Here is a 25,309-nt window from a genome sequence, read left to right on the forward strand (position 1 = left end):
GTTTGCACACACACACATACAATATACAAAAACTGTTTGAGAACTAGTTTTACAGTTAAATCTCATAATAATCTCTGTTTAATACAACTCATTGAGGACAGAATCCTGCATGGGGAGTTGGTACACAGTGACTCCTGTTAATAATTAACACTCTTTTTTTTTTAAAGATTTATTTTATTTATTTGAAAGAGTACAGAGAGAGGAGAGGCAGAGAGAGAGGTCTTCCATCCGCTGGTTCACTCCTCAGATGGCTGCAATGGCTGGAGCTGCGCCGACCCAAAGCCAGGAACCAGGAGCTTCTTTCAGGTCTCCCACGTGGGTACAGGGGCCCAAGGCCTTGGGCTATCTTCTGCTGCTTTCCCAGGCCATAGCAGAGAGCTGGATCAGAAGAAGAGCAGCCGGGACTAGAACCAGCGCCCATATGTGATGCCGGCGCTTCAGGCCAGGGCTTTAACCTGCTGCACCACAGTGCTAGCCCCAACAATTAACACTCTGATGTATGACATCAGTGACTACCCAAGGCTCTTGACATGAGCTGCCTAGGCTATGGAAGCCTTTTGAGTCCACAAACTCCATCAGTATTTGGACAACGCCATAAGCAAAGTGGAAGTTCTCTCCTCTCTTTAAAGAAAAGTACATCCTTTGATGGCCACTTCTTTCCACTGGGGTCTCACTCAGAGAGATCCTTCATGTAGAACATTTCTTGCCACAGTATCTTGGCTTTCCACACCTGAAGTTGTAAGCTGTGTGTGTTTCTTTTAAGATTTACTTATTTTTATTTGAAAGTGAGAGTTACACAGAGAGCGGAGAGGCAGAAAGAGAGAGTTCTTCCATCCACTGGTTCACTCCCCAACTTGCTGCAACAGCTGGACTTGTGTCAATCTGAAGCCAGGAGCCAGGAGCTTCTTCCAGGTCTCCCACACGGGTGCAGGAGCCCATCTTTTACTGCTTTCTCGGGCCATAGCAGAGAGCTGGATCAGAAGTGGAGCAGCCGGGACTCAAACCGGTGCCCATGTGGGATACTGGTACTGCAGGTGGCAGCTTTACCCGCTACACCACAGTGCCAGCCCTAGCTGTGTGTTTTAATAGAGATCAGTTTGCTGTCTTCATTGTGAATCGGGGTTGAGGGCAGTAAGAAACCCCATTGTTTCCAGCCTCCACTTAGATGAACTGGCAGTGTATCAAGAAAATTCCCAGGGTGGAACAGTTTTATTACAATTCAGTACAATTGGTTCTTGCATAACCTTTAGAAAATCATACATAAAACATTCTCATCTATATAAATAAAAATCACCCACACACTTTATTAATAGCTTTGCTCACTTTTTTCCTAGGACTTATGTTGCATGTTCCTACCATGCCCCTTATTTTAGTTTTTTTCAAAGCTGACTTTCTATAAGCGTTCTTAAAAACAGAAAGGTTATGGTAATATCAGGAATCAGATGTAAGTGTCAGATAATTCTTGACAATTCCCACTAGACACAGATTTCTGTCTTGATCTCATACTATAACTAGTGTCTCTAGATGTCATTTTCACATTTTGTGACAGAGTGGCTTGTTCGCTAGAGACAGTTTAACTTCAGGAAAGAAAAAAAGGACAGAAGGTTGTAGTTTCAGGGCCAGCATTGTGTGGTAACAGGTTAAGCTGCTGCCTGCAGCACCCGGCATCCCATATGGGCACCGGGTTGAGTCCACTTTTTTTTTTTTCCTTTCTTTTTTTTTTTTTTTGACAGGCAGAGTGGACAGTGAGAGAGAGAGAGACAGAGAGAAAGGTCTTCCTTTTGCCATTGGTTCACCCTCCAATGGCCACCGCAGCCGGCGCACCGCACTGATCCGATGGCAGGAGCCAGGTACTTCTCCTGGTCTCCCATGGGGTGCAGGGCCCAAGCACTTGGGCCATCCTCCACTGCACTCCCTGGCCACAGCAGAGAGCTGGCCTGGAAGAGGGGCAACTGGGACGGAATCCGGCGCCCCAACCGGGACTAGCACCCGGTGTGCCGGCGCCGCTAGTTGGAGGATTAGCCTACTTATCCAGATCCCTACTAATGCGTCTGGGAAAAGCATCAGAAGATGGCCCAAGTGCTTGGGCCCCTGCACCCATGTGGGAAACCCGGATGAGGCTTTTGGCTTCAGCCTGGCCCAGCCCTGGCTGTTGCAGCCATTTGGGGAGTAAACCAACAAATGGAAGATCTCTCTGTCTCACCCCCCTCCTTCTCGCTCTGGGAGTTAAACCAGTAGATGGAAGCTAGCTAGCTAGCTAGCTAGCTCTCTCTCACTCTGCCTTTCAAATAAATAAATAAATCTTTTTTTAAGAAAAAGAAAGTTGTACTTTCATGGAAATAATTTTATTTGTGGTAATGTTTAGGGGTCTATTTTAAAATATACACTTTGAAGATGATACTACTGTTGTTACTACAATAAATATGTGGTGAAAGAGGTTACGTGAATCTATCAGGTACAAGTCTTTATCTTTTTCCTTAGCTAGAGATGTTTTCCTTAACCAGAAACATGATTTTGGTCGTCATGTTCATGAATGCAAGGTTTAGATGGTTTCCATATATTCCCCAAAAATATGTGATATAAAATACAAAAATAATTTAATGTCTCTTGATCTAAGTACCAATTTAACAGAAAATATAAGAACTAGAACATGCTATATGGCATAACTATTCATAATGGAAAATCTACAGGACAAATTTTTTAGCTTTTCAATGAATGTAAGCAGTATTAAGGGAAATATGTGTAATTTTAGCTCAAAAGAGACTGAAGGGGCCAGCACTTTGGTGCGCTGGGTTAAGCAGCCACCTGCAGCGCCGGCATCCATATGGGCACGGGTTTGAGTCCTGGCTGCTCCACTTCCGATCTGGCTGTCTGCTAATGGCCTGGGAAAACCACTGGAAGGTGGGCAAGTGCTTGGGTCCCTGCCATCCACATGGGAGACCCAGATGAAGCTCCTGGCTCCTGGCTTCAGCCTGGCCCATCCACTGTGAACCAGTGGATGGAAGATCTGTCTCTGTCTCTGTAACTCTGCCTTTCAAATAAATAAATCTTTTAAAAAAACACAGAGAGAGACTGAAGAGATCTGTACTGGACTATGGTCTTTTTACTTTTTATTTCTTGAGCTCTATTTGGTGGAACCAATAAGCTTTTGACAATAATGTAAATTAAAAATGTTATCTCAAAAATAAAATATTTCTGAATTAAAAGAGAGAAGGAGATCTATAGACCAGTTGCAGTGGTGTGTGGACCTTGTTTAGATACTAATCTGAACAAACCAGCTGTACAAAGATACTTTTGAGACAACTGGAAAAATTTGACCATTGATTGCACATTAGATGGTATAGTTAAATTCTTAATATAGGTAGGTATAATAAAGGTTTTGCAGTTTCAAGAAATAGTCCTTATCTTTTAATGATTCATACCAAAGTGGTATCTTTTATTTAAAATACGCTACCAAGAAGGAAAGAAAATTGGAGGTAGTAGATCAAACAAAAATAGCAAAATATTATTAGTTGTGGAAGCTGTGTAATGTAGGTTTGAAATTCTCTATAGTATAAAGTTAAAATAAAACATACACGTTGTGTTTTGTTTTGGCAAATAGCAGTACCCTGTCAATTAAATTCATGCATTAAGTTTGGAGGAAAGGCAGTGAGATTCCTGATACAGCTTTACCCAAACTACAACTCACTGCCTTCCCTCCTCTCACTTAATATACAAACTGCAGATGATAATGCATCCTTTGGAAACTGAATGAGAGAGACACCTCACCTTGGGAAGAGCAGAAGAACCCAGCTCTAACAGCGCAGCTCAGGGTCTGTCTGTCTTCCGCAGCGTCTCCCTCCTGTGCCTTTGAGGCATTCTCCTGTTGTGGTATCCGTTATGTGGCCTTTCTTTGTTTATAGCCAGAACTTTTGACTTAATATATTGTTCTGTAAAAATGAATGCCTTTTGTGAATCAATAAGCCCTTTACAAACATCATTTTGTACAACAAATTCACCTGGGAACTTTGTCCCGAGACACTGATTTTATGGTCTAATTCTAGGAGAAAATAGAAGCAGATACTTTGGTCACAGTCGATAAAAAATGTATCCATGTCATACAGCAAAGAAAGTTTTCAAAATAAATGAACGTTGATGTTGACAGCAGTTTCCTCAGTGCACCTGATCTTCTGAGTTGGTTTTCCTGTTGGTTGTGATGCTCTAGAAAGGAGCCTCACGAACTGACATTTCAGAACAGTGCCCTTTGTCTGAAATCACTGGACTCTCTCTGCCACAGTAGATTTAAGAGTAAGCCAGATGTTCCGGGGATCCCACTCCATTGTAATTAAACTTAATAAGATACCATACATAAAAACAGTTGCATTTGAACATACTTGTGCAGTCTATGTTTATATCTGTATAATCAATTATATCTGCTAATTTTGAGTTCTGAGAGAGCCAAAGTCATTTCTGTGTAATTTTAATAGCCACTGTCACTATGATGATAGGAAAGTATGATGATATCTTGATAGGTGTAGCTTAATTAAACCCCATGTTGGGGCTGGTGTTTTGTCTTAGTGGGTAAAGCTGCAACCTTCGACGCTGGCATCCCATATGGGCACTGGTTTGAGTCCTGGCTGCTCCACTTCCAATCCAGCTCCTTGCTAACGGCCTGGGAAAAACCAATGGAAGATCTCTCTCTGTCTTCCTCTCTCTCTTTAACTCTACCTTTCAAATAAATAAATAAATTTTTTAAAAAACAAAACCAAACAAAGAGCTTGTCACATCGTTTAAACCCCGAACTTCAAACCTAGAACTTATGATGAAAAAGGCTTAAGTACAAAAACATGTAAGATTGTATTTTAGAAAGTGTTACCATCCAGAGAATTTTTTTTAATTATGAAGACTGTGTCATAAAATAGTCATAAAATTTGTATCCTATTGGTAAAAATAGTTGTCACTGTTTTTTGAGTACTCTTTTTCATGTGCTTCACTAAACATGATATTTACAGTCAGACAGTGTGGAAGTCAGTATGGCTAAGTTCATTTGTGGTTTTAGAGAAAATAACATTTCTGGAAGAACAGTGTTTGTTTCCTGGTCACAGTGGACCATCTGGAAGTACTGGAAAGAAAGCATGTTTCCTAAAACTCTTATGAAAACGACTCATCTTTGTGATAAAAACTGATAACCTCGCATCATAATAGCCATGCTCTTTGACCCTTTTCTAGAGTGGTCTTCATTTTAATTCTTAGCTTGTTTGCTTTTCGGGTTCGTCTGATACCTAATTAAGTTGTTGACAGGAAATGTAGCTTTCACAATTCAGAAGAGACATATTCTACTTTATAAAATTATGGTCCTGCATGTGAATTTTGAGAAGTCACTAAAGTGAACATTCTGTTCTTCACTTAAAACTATTAATCATTTCCATATCAGTCAGATATCTACAGCAGATATTCACTTGTTCTTGGTAATATGAATAGAATGGTAAAACTCAGAGAGTCCAATAAGGTTTAACCTGTGCTTGAACTTCTCCCACTGAATTTTCTCAAAGATTTATTTATTTATTTGAAAGGCAGAGTTACAGAGAAAGAGAAGGAGACAGAGAGAGAGAGAAAAAAATATTTTTTATCTGCTGGTTTACTCCCCAAATGGCCACAACAACTGGGGCTGGACCAGGCAGAAGCCAGGAGCTTCTTCTTGGTCTCCCACAGGGTTGCAGGAGCCCTGGGACTTGAGCAGTCTTCCACTGCTTTCCTAGGCACATAAGCAGAGAGCTGGATAGGAAATGGAGCAGCCAGGACTCGAACCAGCTCCCTTATGGGATGACAGTTGGTGCTGTACACCTGCTGGGCCACTGTGTCATAGTGCCGACCCCCCCCGCTTCAAATTTTTTTGCCACAACTGCTAGACAGATATGCTTACCTTTTGCTTTGCATGGTAATATGTAGATGAACATGCAAACAAGTGGTAAAAGATTAGTAAAGCAGTGAAAAGAAAAATAAAATAGACAAAGCATTTCATCAACAAACTACATTCCATTTCTGAATGCTTCTTTATCTTTTCCTCTTCCTTATGAATCTGCCTCCAGTAACTGTCTTATTCTTTCTTATAGTACAGATCCAGCGCTCAGAGTAGTTCATTTAAGCCAGGGCGATGACTTAGGCCAAAAACTTTAAGTAGCTGCCATGAGATGTTGTCATTAGTTTGCTACCTGCAGGAAAACAAAGTGAAATGAAAATATACAAATGAAGCAAGAATCTCTTCTACCTAATGTTTGAGACAAGGGGACAGGGCTTAAAAATAGGTTTTCTTAAAATTTATGTATTGTTAGTCCATATTAAGAGAACAAATGAAGCTTTCTTTTCAGTTTGGAATTTTATAAAAGTAGGAACAGCAGCTTGTGAAGAGTAAAAACAGACATTAATCATCAGTGTAAAACTGCATGTCACCACCTTGTACTCATAGCTCGAAATGCCAAAGTTTGAGTGTGTCCATAAGCAAGATTAGCTACAGTGCCCGGAGGTTACCATGGTGGTAGTGGTGGAGTATTTGATAAGAGCTACTATATGGCAATGTATTCGGTATTGATACTTGATAAAGAAGGGTGAGGAATTATGAATTGGCATCTAGGATAATAAAGTTGCTCATGTACCTTTAAAAGTAATCTCTTTTAAATAAACTCATACTGAGAGAATAACCATTAAAAGTTTAATTGTAATTTTTTATCGTTTTGTTTCAATACTAAAAACTGTCGACCAGATAACATCTAAATGTACCTTTTTCAATATGACAAAGTTACATAAGAAGAGAATCCCCTTGCACGTAAAGAAAAATGCAATTATTTTCTATTCTGAATCTCCAGACTGCTGTTTTAGAAAATCATATCTGATTATTTGCTCAGCAGAAGATTATTGAGTTGATTTAGCTGTGATTTTACTTAACAAAGCTTCAACTGCATTCCTACTGTGGAGTCCGCCAAAGGTAGAGAGATATAAACGATACATTCAAACTGTGATTTTTGTGAACAGGGCCATCGATGCACCCCTCGGAGCTAATAGCGGAGATGAGAAACAGTGGGTTTGCACTGAAACGAAATGTACTGGGGAGAAACTTGACCGCAAATGATCCATCACAGGTAATGATCTTTTTATCAGTAAGCTGAAAATGTCTATAAATCTAAATGTGATTGCTTGAGAATTGCTACTTAATGTTTTCCAATATGCATATATCCATAGGAAATATGGAGCAAAGAAAATGCCTAAAATGTGTTTTGATTTTGCCTCTTTATTATTTTAACCTAAATGAGAAATTGTTTATAAACCTATATTTTAATAAATGAAACTGCTCCTCTTGGATTTATGTGGATAAAATACCTAACTGAACTGGTGATCAGATAGTTGTTTTCTCCTTCCTGCTAACTTATCCCTGACATTAAATAGAATCAGTGGAAAGAAGGATATGAAAATAAACCCCCCAAAAATTATAGAAATGACTTTAAACTTCTTAATTCAACTGTCATAATCCAGAAAATGGTACATTGAAAAGGCTATATAAGTATTATCATGTATTTGATATTGTACTGTTGAAATTATGAAGTTAAACTTGTGGATTCTTTGACCTTCCTATATCAGACTCATTATCTTAGATTTTATATTGCATTAAATCAGCAGTGAAATATTTGAACAAACAAGTGTCTCATTTCAAGAGACAGTGATTGGAAGTCATGCTATAAATAAGGCTTTAACTGTGTTTCTCTATTGTCCTGTTTCTGATAAAATTTGCCAGTGCTGACAACAGTCATGTTAACCTCCTAGTGCAGGCGGACCACAGAAAAATGTTTAAATTCCCTCTCACTTCCCAATTAAAAATGTCATGTTCATAAAAAAAAAAAAAAAAGTCATGTTCATTTATATACAATGAATATGTTCCTAATACAAAACTTACTTATAAATGTTTCTTTCTCATCTGATAAGTAACTTGTCTTAAAAATCTAACAACTTAATGATGTCTTTGTTGAACCAGGAGTACGTTGCAAGTGAGGGTGAAGAAGACCCAGAAGTTGAATTTTTAAAGTCTCTAACAACCAAACAAAAACAGAAGCTTCTCCGGTAATTAGGAATTTATATTCAATGGATTTATTTTTTCTTTATGTTTCATCATAGCATCATATAACCCTAATCATAAGAGCTCATGAAGTTCCTTAAACCAGTCATCACAATTATTGGTTTATTATTCAGCAATAGTATTACAAATCTTCCTTTTCAGTGATAGGAAAAGGAGTGTCAGGTTATATGTTCAGATTATACCACAAAACTGTTGCACTTTTTAGAACATGGTATTTGGAAATAGACTTATTTGTACATTAGTATATTTTTTGCACACAGTTTTCAGAAAATGAGTATTTGCTCCTCATATTATACATGACCCCGTATGTTTGGGCCATGTAGTTTCTAACTTTTTTCAGTTTCATGAGAAATACTGGAAGATTGCTTAAATCGAGGTCAGTACAGATGTTGTTAAACAGATGGCCTCTGGAGTGAAGAATCTAAGACATGTCCGCTGCAGCCCATAGAGGGAGCTCATGATGTCTTCAGTGTGCAGTTCTGAGCGTGCTTGGAGAGAGCCAGTGAAGACGCTGTGATTTCACAGTGCCAGAGACTGCGATGTGCTCTCTAGGCATTCAGAATGCCTTAATATGGTTGTCCTAATTATTTTTAGAATTAAATAATTGTTGAAAATTAGTATGTGAGTAATTTATATAACAAAGTATCAAAATTTTAAAATACGTTCTTATTCAGAATTTCTGGAGCATGTACTCTTAAATTTTGGTAATCAATGTTGATTAGTTTCCACACTTTAGTCATATATAAAGTTAATTTTTCATCTGATTATAGCTGTATATTTTCAGATTGCAATAAGTGCAACTAGTGTTATACAGATCTTTCATAGGTTTTCTTTAGACTAACATGGCCATTTATTTACAGTGCTATCGTTTCAAATTCTAGCTTACTAACAATGTGATTTTTAAATTTTATTTCTTTATTTTAATTTTTTCGTTGAAAGGCAGAGAGAGATGACAGAGATAGATCTTCCATCCATTGGTTCACTCCGTAAATGCCCACAAATACAAGGGCTAGGCCAGGCTGATGCCAAAAGCCTAGAACTTTATTCAGGCTTCCCACATGTATGGCAAGGAGCCAAGTTCTTAGACCCTTACCCGCTGCCTCCCACTGTACACATTAAGCAGAAAGCTACAATCAGAAGCAGAGCCAGGACTGATACTGAGGCACTCACCAAATACCTACCCCACAATGGCTTTTTAAAATAGTCATTACTATGACTATCATCAGTATTCTGATGAAGTATACTCAGAGACTTGGCTTAATGCATTTAATTTTTTAGTTTAAACTTCATGTATACAAGTCTGGAATAAAACGAAAATGATTTGTCATTTAATAAAGTAAATAGCATGTTTAGATATGGGTACCATTTTTAGTAGCTCCTGAGAAACTAAAAATTGTCTATGGACAATTCTGTCGTCGTTGCTGAAAGGACAGTTTTTCACAGTCTGCACCTCTTTCTTCTCTATTACAGGAAATTGGATCGGCTTGAGAAGAAAAAAAAGAAAAAGACAAAAGATAGAAACAAGAAAAAGCTTCACAAGAGAACTAAACACAAAAAACATAAAAACAAATCCTCTTCTTCCTCCTCCTCCTCGTCTTCTTCTTCCTCCTCCTCCTCCTCCTCCTCCTCCTCTTCCTCCACTGAGACTTCAGAAAGCAGCAGTGAGAGTGAGAGTGACAGCAAAGGGAAGAAAAGAGAAAAGAAGAAAAGAAAGAAAAACAGGTGTTCCGGGAATAGCAATGATTCTGAAGAGAAGGACAAGTCTAAGAAGAGGAAACTTTATGAAGAACTTTCTAGCAATCACAGCAAGGAAAAAGCCAAGGAAAAGCTTGGGTTTTTAAAACAGGAGCATTCTGGGGAGAGTAGCAAACGGGGCCATTCTGATTATGACAGAAAGGCCAGAAGCCATAACCATGGCCCAGAAAAGAGAAGATCTGAAAGACACGAGGGGAGCAGCAGAGGCCACAGCAGGGATGAGAGGAGGAGGAGCCGAAGCCGAAGTCCTGATGGTTACAAGCAGAAGGAGACAGGAAGGCAGTCACAGTGGAGTCCCAGGGAAGAGCGGAGTGGAAGAAATGATGCCAGAAGCCACGGCACACATAAACACAGAGAAAACACAGAGAGAGAGCACTCAGGAGATAAACGGACAAAAGTGACACAGCGGCGAAGCAGGAGTAGAGAATAAAGAGAATGTGTGTGGCAATCACCTGGAAACAAAACCGTCTCCATTTTCTCACTGAGTACCTTTTGCAAGGGCTAACTTGTGTGCTATGTGTTTCTAATGAAAAAAAAAAAACTTTTAATTTTCCATTTCTGTAACTTGTCATTTCAAGTATAAAACTGTATGTGCACTGTAAGAATGAATTTTGCAAATATTTATAAGTAATCTGAGGGCTGTAGAAACAATTTCTATTGGTAACTGTTTTTTGAGCCCTGTCCCAGATAAAAACCCCATATAACTCTGTGACATTTCTTTGTTCTGAAATATCATTAAAAGAATGACAGTACATTGAATGGGTATAATTTAATTTTCTTTTTTAAATTCAAATTTGTGATTTTACAACTGACTTTTACTTGAAGCCAAGTACAATCATTGTTGGAATTCACTAGTGTGAACTAAACAGTGGCTTGATCAATATTTAAGACTTTGAAACTCCCCTCAGGTGTTTTGTTCTACAGAGTAAGCTACAGGGTATACATTTGGATGATGTGTTTGTGTGCTGCCATACACATTACCTCAGAGGCTCAACAGGACAAATGCATCATCTGAACGGTTTCGGAGATCAGAAGTCTGACGTATCCTTGGGCTACTGCAGTGTCAGCTGGCCTGTGTTCCTCCTGGAGGCTCCAGAGGAACATCTGCTTGTTTATTAATTCCAGCTCCTGGATGCCGTCTGCATGCCTTGGCGCCTGGCCGCCTTCCACCGTTTCCAGAGCTAACAAAGCAAAGTCAAGTCCTTCTCACAACTAATCACCCTGGCACTTCGACATTATGCAGCCCTCTTCCAGTTATAAGGACCCCCTGATTACACCAGGCCTATCTGAAGAATCCAGGGTGATCTCCCTATTTTTAAGATCAACTTACTTGCAACCTGAATTCCCCCTGTCCGTGCAGTGCAACATTCACAGGTTCCAGGGTTAGGGCTCTGTACATCTCTGAGGGACAAGCATCCTGCCTATCACTGGTGGCCTTTGTACCACAGGTACCCAACTCTCCAGAGGGTTAAGCATTCATGTAATGTCACAACACACCGCAAACCAGATATACTTCATGAGTATCAGTATATAAAGCATGTTTGAATGTAGCCACAGAATTTCCCATGTGTTTGAAAGAATATGTAGGGTAAAGGGAAACTAGAAAAAAAGTCCGCAAGTAACATGCAGTTCCAAGAACATCGCACATCATGTAGAGAGTATTTTTATTACTAGGGTTCCATTTTTTAAATAAAAACGTCTGCTAGTGAATACAAGAATGCCAATGAGATGGCTGATTTCGTAAGTCCTATAGGAAAGCAAGTGTGAAGGAGATGTGAGGCCACCCTACGTAGACTTTATGCACACACATAAGTGCCCGCTAAAGATGCTAAGTAAAGATGTAAGCAGCTCTTTGTTTAGATTTTAAGAGTCGGAGAGGAGATGAAGTTGAATTCCTTCTACAGTATTCTTTAATAACAGTGCACCTCAAAGATTCCTTCACGTAAGAAAAAGCGTGCATTTCAAATTGATAGAGACTGCTAATTTACACCTTGAGCTCATCAGTGTTGCAGTGATTATTTTCTACCTTACACCTTTTTAGACTTTATAATTTTTATAATGTCAAAACCTGTGCAATACTTACTGCCTTAACGGGTTTCTGAACCAATGTAGTGTTCACGAAGAGAAATGTTGAAATGCATCCTGTAATTAAAAATGAATTAAAGAAATACATTATCATTTTACATTTTTTTCTCATTTGACTCATTAAAGCGTGGTCCACTTTTAACTTTGTATAAAGTGGCAATAAGAATATTTTTTAGTCTTTTAATTAGCCTTCACAGTTAAGAAGTTACGAAGTGCTCTAAAAGCCCCAATAATCTCTTCAATTCTGAGAAAAATTTCTAGTTAGGTAGGTAAGATAAGATGTTGATTTGCTATTTGGCTTTCAGCCTCGGTCACGGAGGGTCGTGGACAGGCCCAGTGGCCCAGCATTCTAAGGTAGTAACTCCAGGAACAGAAGGAGGCTGAGCCACAGAACAGTAACACACAGCTGTGAAGGAGCCCACCTTAACATCCTTTGCAAATTCTAGTGATACCAGAGAAAAGATAGTGATTTTCTAAATAAAAATATTGGGTATCTAATTCTACTTTCGATTTTGAAATGTAAGGTAGAAACCAGAGCTGAACCTTGAAATGCAAAGGATGCCTAGTAGTAGGTGAGGAGTACAGAAAAACCCTCCAGGTTGATGAGCCCATGAGCTGAGCACCCAAACAAAAGTCCTCGCCAGTGGGACGTTTTAGAAAACCAGTCTGATGAAACGTATCACTCTTACCCTCAACAGAGAAATTCTTTTATGGAAATCTGAGTACGCCTAAGTATTTTTATTTGCCCTTGGGCCTAGAACCGCACTGAGAGGCCTGGGCCCATTTTGGAGGCTCTGGCCCGGCCCGGCCTCTTAGCCCCTGGCCTAACATTTAACATAACACTAGCAAATTAATTCCTGTAGGAGGTGCTGTCGATTTATAAATGGCCAGGAAAATCAGGTTGCTAGGTTAGGACTTGTTTATCTGAACGTCTAGTGGTAAATTAGTCATAATTTCTTTCAATAAATGCCCAAACAGGCAGAGGTGGCTGCAGCGTGGCGGCCGGTGTGCTTACCCCGCCAGGTGAACTTGAGACGTTGTTCCGAACCACGGGAAAGCTTTGCATGGGGAAAGCCTCGGAGCGCCCTTTCTTGAGGTTCTCCCCCAGCCGCTGCTCGCCGACGGGGAGCGCCGGGCGCGGGCGTGGCCCGGCGAGAAGCTCCCCGCATTCTGCGTGCTACAGCGTCCAAGCCCCCTGAGTTTGAGTCCACGGGGCCGGGCCGCGCCCCCGACCTGCGGGCCGCTGGGCCACGGCGCTGGCGCAGACCGCTCAGGGAGGCCACATCGTCCACACCCTGCACTTAGGACCTGGAAGAAAGCTGCACTTTTAGCTTCAGCGGCTGAGAGATATTTAAAAATCTCATTTAGGTTTTCTGAAAAGAACACCTTTGCTCTAGTTGGCACTTCTTGAAAACAGATAAAGAAAGGCGTACGCTAGCTGCTTGCCTTGCGAGCTTTTCAGGATCAAAAAAGAAGAAACCCGTTTTCAAAAGTTGGGAAGAACAAATAAGACCGGAGGGGCCTCTAAGGTTTGGAAAAAGCGGTGGCAACTGAGCCCCCTCACTCCCCTCCAGAGACCGAGCCTTCTACACCCGGCTCCCGCCGACAGGAGGGGAAGCAGACACCTCCTCGCCCACCGCCGTCCCCCCTCCGCGGCGCTGCTGCGAGCCCCAGAACCCCACATTCGGCACCAAGCAAGGTGCGGGGTGGGGCGCGCCGGCTGCTGCGGCCCATGAGCCTGCGACCCCACAGAGACACCCGACGCCCAAGCCCTCCGTGCCCAGGGCTTCCCGAGAACGGGGAGGCCGGGGCATTCGGGGACTGGCCAGAGCGAGCCAAGGACGGCTCCCGAAGGAGCCCGTGCCCCCGAGGAGACGCCACCCCGCGTCCTCCGGCGGGTTCCTTCCAGACGCGCGTCAGGCCCCCTTTTGAGCACACCCCAGAGCCCCAAAGGGAGAGGCTGAGACTCCGGGGGGCACACTCCCTTCCCAGAACATGCGCCTCCCGCGCGACGAGGCCGCTCGACTCCCTACCCACGGGCAGAGAGTCCGAGTTGGCTTTCCGCACGGCCCCTGGCCCCGCGGGGCGGCCCGAAGCCCGCCCGGAGAAATTCTCAGGCTGCCCAGGCAGGAGCTGAGGCCCGGGGCTCGGCGCGCCGGGGCCGCCGCGGGCCCTCGCCTGCCTGCCAGCTCCCGCCCGAGCTCGCCCGGCCTCGGGCGCGTTTCCGCGGCGCGGGCCGCAGGGCGCCTCGCCCTCGGGGCTCCGGGAAGCCAGCGTCCGCGGCGGCTCGCGAGCCACAGGTGAGGCGCGCGCTCCGGGCCTCCGGTCCTCACCTCTGACTCCCGAGGCATCCGTGAAAACGTGAACGCCCGCCAGCAATCCGCGATTGGGGGAGACACCCTGTGACTCTGCGATTTCTTTTATAAACGGATAGCCCAGAAGTGCTCAGATGCCTGCAAAACAGTGCAAAATCCTCAGGATTAATTCCCAAAGGGAGAGTGCAAGCGTCTTGGAAAACCCAACAGTGCTCAGGTGCTGCGCCTCCCCGGGTCCCTGGAGGGCCGTGTCCCCACGGACGTTCCGGAAAGTCGTCCTCACCAGGAGTTAGGAACACCTCGCACATATTTATATCAATAATATATGGGGCAGGCATGTCTGTATGTGTTTACCTCACACGTATTTCCATAAACTCCAGCGTCTGGAAGGGGGTGGGGTGGGGGTAACACCGAACGGTTAAAATTATGGAGAAGGGATAATAACTGATTACTAATTTGAAAGTAAATAAACAGGTGACTTTTTCAGATCAAATCCCTCCTTGGATCGTTACAATAAATATCTCTGAAGGAAGCTCTCTATTTATGTTGTCATTGATTAATTCTTCACTACCTCATTTGATTTCGATTTAGAACGATTTGATTCTAATTTAATTAGCATGTAATTTGGATGTACATAATTACTGTAATTATGACATTCAGGTAAGGCAGCTTTAGGCTGAAAGGCAATTTCAAATTTTCTAGCAACCTACTTTGTACTGGGAAATGGACAAGGACTTTGCGCCCTGCTATCCAAGTAGTAATTAGCACATCTTTGAAATAGGCAGTGCGGCGGGGTTTGTATTAAAACAGCAAATACAAACCCAGCCCAGTTACCCGCCGCAAAGGTGGCTGAGAGAACCGGGGAACTCGTCGCGGTCCGCCGCCTCCAGGCCGGGTAGCTTGGAGCCTCGGCCGGGCTCTCGCGGCCGCGGGCGCCGGCTCCTCCGCCGTCCCGGGCGCGGGGTTCGAAGGTGTCGCTTTTAACATTAAAATACAATAAATGCGGGGAGCGGGTCGGGGGGCAGCCAGAAAGGATGGGAGGAAGACCTCGCAAGACCTCTGCGGGCCGGGGTGGGGGTGGGGAAGTGGGTGGGCCCGGGCGAGGAGGGACGGGGCGCCGGGGAGGCCGACGCACCGAGAGCGAGCTGGCCGGCGCCCCCAGCTGTCACCCATTTCAGCTGAGAGGTCTCGGAGGGAGAGGGGGAGGCAAAAGGCGTCAGAGTGTGTCGGGAAGGGTGCGCACCCTTCGGTCGGGGTTGGGGGCTGGGGGTTTCTCGCCGCCGCCGCCGCCCGGGGGCCCGGGCCGAGGTGGCCGTCGGGAGGACAGGGCGACAGGCCTCTGCGGCCGTGCCCGAGTCCGGCGGCCGCGCCGCGGGTGCCTCGCCCCGCTCCTCCGAGGGGCCTGTGGTGGGGAGGGCCCGGCGCCTGCTCCACTCCGCGAGGCCCTCGGATCCCGGGTCCACGCTGCGCGCACTGCCGGGCCCCGTCCCGGGTCCTCGGCGCTCGGCGATGCCAACTCCGAGTGGGAAGACCCTGGAGTCGCCTTGTAGAGGACGTTACGAGCGACCGTCCTGCGACCAGGGCCGAGCAGGACTTCATTTCGTTTGTTTTTGTTTGGGTGTTCGGCTTGCACGTTCCAGAAACGACCTCCGTCCTGGGGAGCCGCTTCTGAGCTGTGCCCGCCAGCAGCGTGGCCCGGTGCCCGCGCGAACACAAACCCTCGCCGGTCCGCTTGGCCGTGGCCTGCTCGCAGTGGCCAAGGGCGGGCGCCGGGCTGCGCTCGAGTGGCCGCGGGCCGGGCCGACAGCGCGGCCTTCCCGCTTCGAAGCTCTAGATGGCGCCCGCGAGCCGCACTCGCCGCGCTCCTCTTCGGGGAATCAAGAGCTACTGTCAAACATAAAAGCAAATCAGAGTTTTCAGTTTTTTTAATGTGTTAAGAATGTTATTCCTTAAGAAAATTTGTAGCTAAATTATTCTCACTTAAAATAAACACTTAGTATACCAATTACACAAATGGGCGGGATTTATGTGAGATTTACTTCATCTGCATTTTTGTAGTGGAAGAGAGCCTTGGTGAATACAGATAATAGATGCAAACAAGATTAGAGTTAAAATAAATAAAGTTTCCGTCTGAATAAAAAGAAATTCAATTTTACTAGACTTGCAACGACGTGACGGAATGGCCAGACACGCCGTCCAGGTGCACACTCTAATCGCATCAGAATAATGTTGTTCCCCCCCACCCCCCACGCCCGCCCCTGGAGGAAAGAACACATTTTCCGCTTCCTCGTCAGGTAGGGTCCAAGGCGGCAAAGCAGCGTCAGGAAAGGAAGCCAGGGAGGGTGTGAGGGGGCCGAGACGGCGCGGGGCGTTCGCTCCTGGGCTGCCAGGAAGCTAGAGGGCGAGGCGCGGGAGGCACCCGCCAAAACGAAATCGCGATTCCCGCACCCCACCCGGGCCTCCAGGCCGCAGCCTGAGAGGCCCCGCCGAGGGGGCCCTGGGGAGGCGCGGCCCCACCTCCGATGGGGACCACACTCGGTCCTCACTTGGAGGGGTTCTCTCCAATTTGCTCGGCCTCAGCCGGTGGTCGCCAGCTCGGGTCGAGGTTCCGCGAGACCCAGGGGCGCCCAGGGCCGGAGGGCGGCATGGGGTGGGCCCAGGGGTCGGTTTCTTCCGTGGGTTTCGGCCGCGGGCGGGGCCCCGCTGCCCTGCGGTTCGGGTTTGGCGCGCTCGGGTCCCCCCCTCCCACCCCGGCTGAACGCCGGGCCCGGCCGCCGCCCGCCGCCCCGGGAGCCGCGGTGATGGACGTCCGCTGACCCGCGGGCCAGAGGCCTTGATCACTGGCCTGCGGAGGGAGCCGCGCGGCCGGCGGGACCTGCGCGGCCAGGCCCTTTGATCTGCCCTTTATTATCCCCGGGAAACAAAGCGGCCTGGGCCGGACGCCCGGGCGCCCTCGCTCCCCGCAGCCCAACACAGCCTCGGCCCCGCGGCGCAGCCCGCGCCCCCGAACGCGCCGAGCACCCTCCGGACCTCCAGCGCGCGGCGTCCCCCGCGAAACTCCACGGAGGCCCGGCGCGAGCCGGAAGGCGCGTGCAGGCGCGGGTGGGGGAGCCCCGGTCACGAACATTCCAAGCGGAGACAGAAAATGGCGAAAGTGAGACGAAACTTGAGGAAGAAGAGCAGGGCCGCGCAGGCTGCGGCGAGCGCCCAGAGGGAGGAGAGGGTTCAGAAGCCACCGCACCCCGGGCCGCCGACGCCCCGCTGGGGACCCTCGTTCTGTTCCTTCGCCACTTTGCCGCTTGGCTTCTCCGAGCAGAGTGGGGAAAAAACGTTTTGTTGACTGCTAGTGATTTTTTTCTCTCCTGAGAATCAAAACCTTCACTCAAGTTCCCTAGACGGACGGTCATCGAGAAAGAAAAAGAAAATCTGTTGGTGCTGACTTCGCTTGTGTTTTTCCTATTGTGTGGGAAGCCTTTTAGAAATATTTCTATCCTATGAATATGTACTTTATTTTCTAAATTAATTTTTTTCTCGAATTGCGAAATTATCTCATTTACCAATTTCTCTTTTCTCTCTCCCTCCCTTCTCCCTCTTTCAAACCGAGGCTGTTAAGTTGGTGGTCAGAAGACAAAGAGAGTGAAAATAATTTTCATTTCAATAATTGCCTTCTGGTCAATTTAACTGTGCCTTATTTTGAAAGAGACTGTCTAAATGAGATTCCTGTCCCAAATGTGTTCCCAGGCCTGATCCCAGCCTTTAATTATTCCTGAGTTTTTTTCTTCAGAATAAGACGCCGCACTGAGTAATCACAAAGAAGTCAGAGAGCATCCTTGAACCTTTTCAGAAGCAGCGCCACTGATATTCAAATAACCTGCGAGGGCCATTTGCTGGCGCGGGGACTAGCCATTTCCAATTCACTATTTGCATAGATCAGCCGTCTTTGAAAAGGAAAGGAGCAGTTGTCGTCCATAACATTAAAAAGCCTAGTTATCAAATCAAGTGCTTAGTTTGGGGGCTTTTAAAACGTTTACATTTTATCTCAGGTTGCCCTTTACGTTTGACATGCAAATTTGGTGCAGTTAATTTAGACAATTAAAAAGATCTTCAAGGGAGCTTTGTCACAGAGAATATTTGGAGTTTTCCCCGTGGACCAGCTGAGATAAAGTTGGCCAGAACAAATGATGTCTAGGAGATTAATTAGATATTTGATAAGACATGAATCCCTAATAAGGGAATACAAGGCACAGGGGGCTGCTGTGTGCTCTAAGTCAAAATTAATAACATTTAACAAGATTTTCATTTAGGCATGAAATGTCTTTTCCGGGTATTGACTCGAGCGATTTATTCCCCCGAGTAGCCTCCCAACGTAGAGGGCCTTGGGAGCCAGAAGACTTCTTTCGAAAAAGCTTTTTTCCTTTTACAGATTGTTTTTTAAAAAGCGATTTAAACAAACAAACCCACCGGGAGGAGTAGGACCCTCCCCAGTTAAGGCTGCCAAGGCCTCTGAGGTTTTCAGAGTTCTAGATGTCACCTTTCCGAGCCCTCCCATCAAGGAATACAACTACACGTTCTTATAACCCAATTTAATTTACGCTGTTGATATACAAATAAATAATTTTGACTTCTCAAAAACGTATATGTATTATGGCTTTTATAACCCACATAAACTTTACATTACCTACAACTAACATAAAGGGAATTTTTTCCCCCAACAACAACAAAAAAAAGTCGACCCACGTGAAGGTTATTGAGGAGGGGGTGGAAAGGAAGTGTTCAGAGTCCTTTAATAATACCAAAATGAAAATATGATGTCAAGATTTTCTTCATACAGATAAACGCATTTAATTTCTTTAGATGACCTTAACTTACGTGTTTGAGTGGAATGATAACTCAACATTTTAAATATCTTTTACATATATACTGACTTTCACAAAGTGCATCAGAAAATTAAAAAAAAAACTTCCTGAATTTCAGGAATTCACCAAAAAAAACCCTCTATTCGAATGAACATTTACAAGAAAATAAAAGAGAACACAATCTTTTGAACCCTATTTATACAGATGTTATGAAATACAGAGAAACTGTCGCTAGACTTCCAGTTTAATTTCTCACCTTAAGCCTTTTTTTATGCTTCCCTTTTTAGGAAAAAAAAAAGTATCGCAAGTAGACATCAAGCAGGACTTGGAGCATCTTATATATAGTATAATCCGCACAAAGGGTCTGTTTGTTTCGGGTCCCGTCCGTTTGCGAATGTTCCGGTGGTCCTTGGCTGGGCGCTGGCTCGGTGCTCGCACCGGGGAACAGGAGGGCGGCGCGGGCCAGGCGCAGGACTAAGCGTTCCCGGGTCTCGCTCTTCGCTCGGGACGCCTGTGTGAGCGGAGTGTGTGTGTGTGAGTGGGCGCGCTCGTGCTTGCGGGTCTCCAGGGGTGCGTGTGCGTGAGTGTGTGTCTTTGCGTGTGTAGTTTTTAAAAAGTGGTGCTGTCGGAGGACGGTTCGCTTTGTTTCGGGACCACGCGTTCGATTCTCATCTGGGCGCGGACGGCAGAGAGAAGCTCCTGGCGCGGCGGGCGAGCCACGGCCCCGGAGCCCCGCGTGGCTCCACCTCGCGCGCAGCCCGGGCCCGGGGGGCTTCCCTGGAGCCCCTGCCCTCTCGTCCCCCGCTGGCTCGCCCTTGGAACCTCTCGATCGCTCTCGGTGTCTCTGTTGGCTCGCTCGCGCCTAGGGTCTGGCCTCTAAGAGTCGTTGGGGCCAGACGTGGCTTCCTTGCCTCCCGCAGAGGCGGCCGCTGCCGCCGCCGCCGCCGCAGCCGCCGCAGCCGCTGCCGCCGCCGCCGCCCGGGCGGCACTGACGCCGGAGTCGTGCAGGATGAGGTCGGGGGACTCGGAGCGGGGCGTCTCCAGGTTGCTGGCGTCCGTGTCACTGTCGCTGCCCTTTTTGCCCCCGCCGCCCCCGTTGTGCGTCTTAATGTGTTTGCTCAGGTGGTCGCTGCGCATGAAGCGCTTGTTGCACACCGGACAGGCGAAGCGCTTCTCGCCCGTGTGAGTCCGCAGGTGCCGCTGCAGCTCGTCCGAGCGCGTGAAGCGCTTGCCGCAGAAGAGCCAGTTGCACACGAAGGGCCGCTCGCCCGTGTGCCAGCGCAGGTGCGCCTTCAGGTGCGACGTCTTGCCGTACACCTTGCCGCAGCCCGGGATGTGGCAGCTGTGCAGGCCCTTGCGCCGCAGGCTCGCGCCGGCCGGGCCCAGCCGCTCCGCCTCCTGGCAGTTGGGGCAGTCGCAGGTGGCGCGGCCGGAGTACCGGCGGGCGGAGCGCGCCGAGCTCCCCCCGGCGGCCGCGGCAGCGGCGCCCGAGATCATGGCGCTGGCGGCGGCGGCGGCCACCGCGGCGCTTGAGTCCGAGTAGGAGGGCAGCACCGGCTTGAAGCCGTCCTGGGCCAGCAGGTGCTGGCTGGTGGAGAGCAGGTGCGAGGCGGCGGCGGCCGAGGAGCCGAGGCCCGTGGAGCTGAAGGCCGAGTGCGTGAGCGAGCTGAAGTCGGGGTTGTAGGTGCCCAGCTGCGAGTGCAGCGAGGCCTGGGGGGCGCCCGAGTGCAGCGAGCTCTGCAGCCCCCCAGCAGGGTTCTGCACCTCCAGCCACGACCCCGGGCTGCTGTGCACGTCCCACCACGACGACGCTGCGCCGTTGGTCACCTCGCCCGCCGCCAGCGTCGAGTGGAAGCCTGACTTGTACCAAGACTCGTACGGGTGCGCCATCCCCACGCGGGAATAGAGGCCGTCGGCCGCCGTCGTGTGCACCTTGGAGATGAAGGCCGACTGGCCACCCGCCTCCTGCGGGGACACCCCGGCCGCCGCCGCCGCCGCCGCCGCCGAGTTGGAGAAGAGGCCTCCGTAGTCGCTGCTGAAGGCGGACGACGTGGGCGACGTGGAGGCCAGGCAGAAGGCGCTGTTGGCGGCGCCCGAGCCGCCCGCCAGGCCGCCCGAGCCGCGGCCGCCCGTGGCCACCGCGAAGCCCGAGAGGCTGGAGCCGAGGTTGCAGCTGGACGAGGAGCGCTTCCAGGGGTGGAAGCCGCCTTTGGCGAAGGCGCTCGACTCCGGCAGCGTCGTCAGCGGGCTCGTGTTGCCGATCTTGTTGCAGGTCGCCGCCAGCATGGCCAACGGGGTGGTTCCGAAGCGCGGCTCTTCCTGGAGTAGGGGGAGGGAGGGAGCGAGGAGGAGGAGGGCAGGAGAAAGTGGGGGAAGACACAAAGCGCACCCGTGAGCAGCCCGGTTCCCCCGCGACTGGTCCCCGGGGTGCCGTGGCTCCCGGGCTCGCGCCTCAGAACCACGCGCTCGCAGAGGCGGCGCCACGGCCGGCGCGGGGCAGAGGCGATCCCGAGCGCGAAGGTCCGGGCGCCGCAAAGTTGTTGTTTGGCGAGGCTGCGGATCTAGGACGCCTCCTCTGTCCCTACTCGCCCTGCCTAGACCCGCACTTGCGCTGTCGCCGTTAACCCGCGCCTCCGCCAGGAGCCCCCCAGGCACCCTTCCGGGCGAAGCGTGAAGGTAAACACAGCACCGTGCTTCCGGGGCGCGGGCCGCCGCTAACGCGGCCCGGAGACCCTCGAGACTCGGCGCACTCCTCCCAGGGGTGGCTACGACTCGCTGCTTTTAGAGTGGAAAACGCTGGTTTTAATGTTTACACATTTACACGCTGGTGATGGAAATATTCCGAGGATAAGCAGCCCAGCGACGGATTTCAAAGTCACGGGAGAACTGGCGAGCCGCGGAAACGTAAATGTTTATTAACGTGACTACACAGACTGCAAGACGATTAAGGCTGTTTTCTGGAAATACCACTGTCGCGTAATTGCAACAATCCCCCAAAGCAAGGGGGGGGGGATGGGGGAAGAAGCCTCTGGCTTTTTTCTAAAACCAAAGGACAAGGGACTTGCTTAAGAAATCCTTTTCTTGCACACATCTCCTGGGTTCTACTTACTTAGAAATCAGTCCCGGAAATGTGGAAAGTGCTGAAAGGAGCTGGAGCTTGCAGCCCAACAGCAACAGTTTCTTGGCAGCCGCAGACCCCGAGAAGCCATAACGAAAAATGACTGCAGTCGAAACAAGCAAATGCGTTGCCGCGCTTGCGACTTACCCCGAGTATAGACGTGGCCATAGCAGGTCTCTGGGCTGCGTGGCGGGGCCAGGAGCGGGGCTGAGCCTGGCGGCTGCTCGGCAAAATGGCTCGGGTCCCGCACGGCTCCGGCGTCCCCGCGCTCGCGCCGAGCGGACTCCGGGCTCCCGCCGGCTAAACTCAGCCTAAGTGCGAGGAGCACCCGCTTTGAAGTGCCGCTGGCTGCGCCTCTCGCCCAATGAGGGCGCAGGCCCAGTCGACGGGAGCGGCCCCGCAGCCAATCAGACGTGCCGAGGGGCCCGAGCCCGGGCTGCTGGCGCGTGCCAGTCAAGTCTGCTAGCGAGGACCGGAGGGGGGAGCTGGGGACGGAAAAAATTACAGTGCAATTAAAAATTTACACACACTCACGCACCAAGCCAGGTTTAAGTGCCGTCGAGATGGAGCCGCGAGCCCCCCGGAACAGCCCCCGGGATGTTGCAAGTCAGGGCCGATGGTTCTGCACTCGCCACTTGTGGGAAAGGAGGCGCTGGCAGGGGAGGGGGCCAGGTGGACAGGGAGATGTCAACGCTCACTTTGTGTGTCCCTGCTCCGGGCTGCGAGGCACAACTTCAGTTCGTATCCGTCATTCCGTCTCGTGATTTTACCGGTGTCGATCGTCTTCGACCCAGGTCCTTGTTCTCACTAGGTTCAGCGTTCCTCTGAGTCACAATGAGGAGGGGGCGCGAAGGGACAATTCCGAGAGGAGGGAAGTGGGCCTCTCCGCACAGGTCTACACCCACAGATTCGCCGGGAGGGCCCGGGGCCTGCAGCCTCCCTCCACCCCTCCCCCACACAGCGGTCGAAGTGACTTCCTAATTGTCGCTCTGGCCTCTGACCCGGGGGGTAATACAAGTGCCACTCACGCCAGCAGCTTTTGGTGGTAATTGAGGGCACCCTTTGTACGGTTTCGCCAGCGCCTAGATACCAGGTTAACCCAGTTGTCAAATATGACTAAACAGTGGGACGTGCTGATTATCTGACGGGTTTTAGCTGGGGGCTGGCATGGGGGTGGGAGGCATCAACCCATACAACACGCTGCACGAAGCCGCTTATTTTCACATTGTAACAACTTTGGAAACAGAGACCCGCTCGAGCGGCGTCCGCCCCCGCCGCCACCCCCGCTGAAGCTGCAGCTTGCTCTGCTGTTTGTTTAACCCAGGGAAGATGTGCGTGTCGCCTGGCATCCCGGAGTCGAGTTTGCGGGCCCCACTCCCACTGCAGACCTCTAGGGCCTACAGGAGCCCGGCGCTGCACCCTGCTTTTGCAAAGGTGCTGAGGGAACCCCTGCCGGCCCTGCACCAGCCAGGGCCCGGGGCCAAGCCACATTTGGGCGCCTCCACCTTCCGCAGGCAGGAAGCATCCTGAAGTCTCCCCCAGACCTGGTCGGCGTGAAAAGAGGCGTCCCCGGACAGACAAGGGCGTGTCCTCGAGTCCCTCAGCAAGCGCTAAGCTAGCTAGTGTTTCTGGGCTCCGCTTTCTCTTTCTTCTCCGGGGAAGCCTGGAGCTGCTTTTGCACCAGGAATACCAGCGCCCTGGGGCAGACCTCGGTACTGGTTGTCATGCAGCACCGAACTCTCCAAACCTGGTGTGTGTGTGTGTACATATATATCATCATGTATGTCTCCGTATATACACACACAATCAATCAACCCTAAATGCTCGAGTGCAAAAGACGGGTCGAGGAGGGGGAGCAAGTGAGGAGGACATAGAAGTGTGCCCCGGCGTTTCCTCCTCTGCAAGATCTCTCGGCCCAAAAGTACGACCACCGTGGAGCTTCTCTTCAGCCCTGACTCGGAGGCTGCTCGCAACCAGGGGCACGCCGCGGGCGGGAAGGGCCATGTGGGTCGCTTTGTTTTTCGTTAGAATACCTCTGCTCAGAATGCTTTCTTTTCTTTTTTGGGTTAAGGTGGCAAAGGCACCAAGGAAATTGTGACCGAGAAAAGGGAGAAGAGAGGAGAGCGAGAAGAACCGTGCATCTCTGCACGGAGCGCCGTGCCCTTCCTTTTCCGCCGCACTGGAGATCGGAGGGGGCGGAGGTGTGAAAACTCCCCAGGGGACGCGAGGTGGAAATCGGGCCTCGTGGAAGAACCGGAAAGCCCGGCAGGGGGACCCAGGAGCCGTTCCCAACAGGTGACTGCCGCCCTGGAAGGAGAGCGGGTCCCCAGCTTCCCGCGGAGTCTCCGCGTCGATTTACTAATAGAGGGATTGTGAGGTGGCAGCGAGGCGTTGCCGACTCACCCGGTGCAGCCCCGGGAGCAGAGGCGCCGAGGTTTCACCGACCACCTCCTCCCCCACCCCCAGCACACCCTCTTAAGGAAACCTGACGAAGTAATAAATACGACAATCCGAAAAGCCACTTAGCACTGGTGACCCAGAGGGCGGCTCTCGAAGGCACCCCGGGCTCCCGGCGCCCGGCCCGCCCGCCGCAGTCTCCCGCCGAGTCCCAGCTGTCAGACGCCGGACGTGGGCAACGCCGGACTGCGTTGGGCTCACAGGGGCCGCCGCGCAAGTTCGGGAAACCTGCCGGGCCAACGCGGGCCGACACCCAGGCCACCTCGATCCAGGGTGGGACCCCAAGGAAATCTTTCCCAGGAAGTCCAGTTTTTTTTTTTTTTCTGACAGATTTTCCCCCCATCCTCTAAAAAATCTAGTTTTTAAACAAAGATCAATGTGTTATGCTAAAGTGTTGAGCTGACTGTTAAAACATTTGGGGAAATAATGACAATGTAACAAAGGCCTGGTTTGGAGTGAATCATCACCCTTTTAAAAGTTAAAGCAATTTTCAGGAGAATAGCTTTCAGCAAACGCTTTACATTATTCAAAAACGGCCAAATAATGCTCTATTATAGCGCCTGAATGCTGCCAGTCAGCCCCTAAGTGCAATTTGTGCAAAGGCCCCGGTGCCTTATCT

General features: G+C 49.0%; 3 protein-coding genes across 5 annotated transcripts in view; 1 reads left to right on the plus strand and 2 right to left on the minus strand.

The window, feature by feature from the left end:
• The window catches only part of CIR1 (corepressor interacting with RBPJ, CIR1), a 44,056-nt gene extending 33,438 nt beyond the window's left edge, over positions 1–10,618 (plus strand). For both annotated transcript variants that reach the window (XM_070070674.1, XM_002712296.5), the window contains 3 exons: positions 7,009–7,115; positions 8,003–8,088; positions 9,575–10,618. In XM_070070674.1, coding sequence (XP_069926775.1) covers positions 7,009–7,115; positions 8,003–8,088; positions 9,575–10,289 — 908 coding nt within the window. In that variant the 3' untranslated portion in view covers positions 10,290–10,618. The remainder of the gene's footprint in view (positions 1–7,008; positions 7,116–8,002; positions 8,089–9,574) is intronic.
• A 2,886-nt stretch (positions 10,619–13,504) lies between these two features.
• On the minus strand, positions 13,505–17,386 carry LOC138848869 (collagen alpha-1(III) chain-like). The gene is made up of 5 exons (XM_070069877.1): positions 16,806–17,386; positions 16,416–16,653; positions 15,503–16,126; positions 15,094–15,421; positions 13,505–14,361 (listed from the first exon to the last, which is right to left on the minus strand). The coding sequence occupies exons 1-5, from the start codon at positions 17,384–17,386 to the stop codon at positions 13,505–13,507; spliced, it is 2,628 nt and encodes an 875-aa protein (XP_069925978.1).
• A 1,431-nt stretch (positions 17,387–18,817) lies between these two features.
• SP9 (Sp9 transcription factor) lies at positions 18,818–24,548 on the minus strand. 2 transcript variants are annotated; one of them, XM_051848502.2, is made up of 2 exons: positions 22,772–24,548; positions 18,818–21,434 (listed from the first exon to the last, which is right to left on the minus strand). In XM_051848502.2, exon 2 carries the CDS (start codon positions 21,399–21,401, stop codon positions 19,992–19,994), a length of 1,410 nt encoding a protein of 469 aa, XP_051704462.1. In that variant the 5' UTR covers positions 21,402–21,434; positions 22,772–24,548; the 3' UTR covers positions 18,818–19,991. The 2 variants fall into 2 exon arrangements, with proteins under 2 accessions (XP_051704462.1, XP_051704461.1); XM_051848501.2 differs by lacking the exon at positions 22,772–24,548 and adding an exon at positions 22,381–22,537.
• Between the last annotated feature and the right edge of the window lie 761 nt (positions 24,549–25,309).

This window comes from Oryctolagus cuniculus, chromosome 3, assembly GCF_964237555.1.
Source record: "Oryctolagus cuniculus chromosome 3, mOryCun1.1, whole genome shotgun sequence".
In the NCBI taxonomy this organism is placed as follows: domain Eukaryota; kingdom Metazoa; phylum Chordata; class Mammalia; order Lagomorpha; family Leporidae; genus Oryctolagus; species Oryctolagus cuniculus.

Bases quoted from the DNA above. Each gene is read 5' to 3' on its own strand.
- LOC138848869 (XM_070069877.1), bottom strand. From the start codon at position 17,386: ATGTTCGTGACCGGGGCTCCCCCACCCGCGCCTGCACGCGCCTTCCGG. The intron at 16,654-16,805 runs GTGAGGACCGAG...CTCGCCCTCTAG, and splicing joins ATTGGAGAGAACCCCTCCAA to CTTCCTGGCAGCCCAGGAGC. The intron at 16,127-16,415 runs GTAAAATTGAAT...GATTCCCCGAAG, and splicing joins GTCACGTCGTTGCAAGTCTA to AGGAGCGCGGCGAGTGCGGC.
- SP9 (XM_051848501.2), bottom strand. From the start codon at position 22,401: ATGGCCACGTCTATACTCGGG. The intron at 21,435-22,380 runs GTAAGTCGCAAG...CCCCTACTCCAG, and splicing joins TGGCCACGTCTATACTCGGG to GAAGAGCCGCGCTTCGGAAC.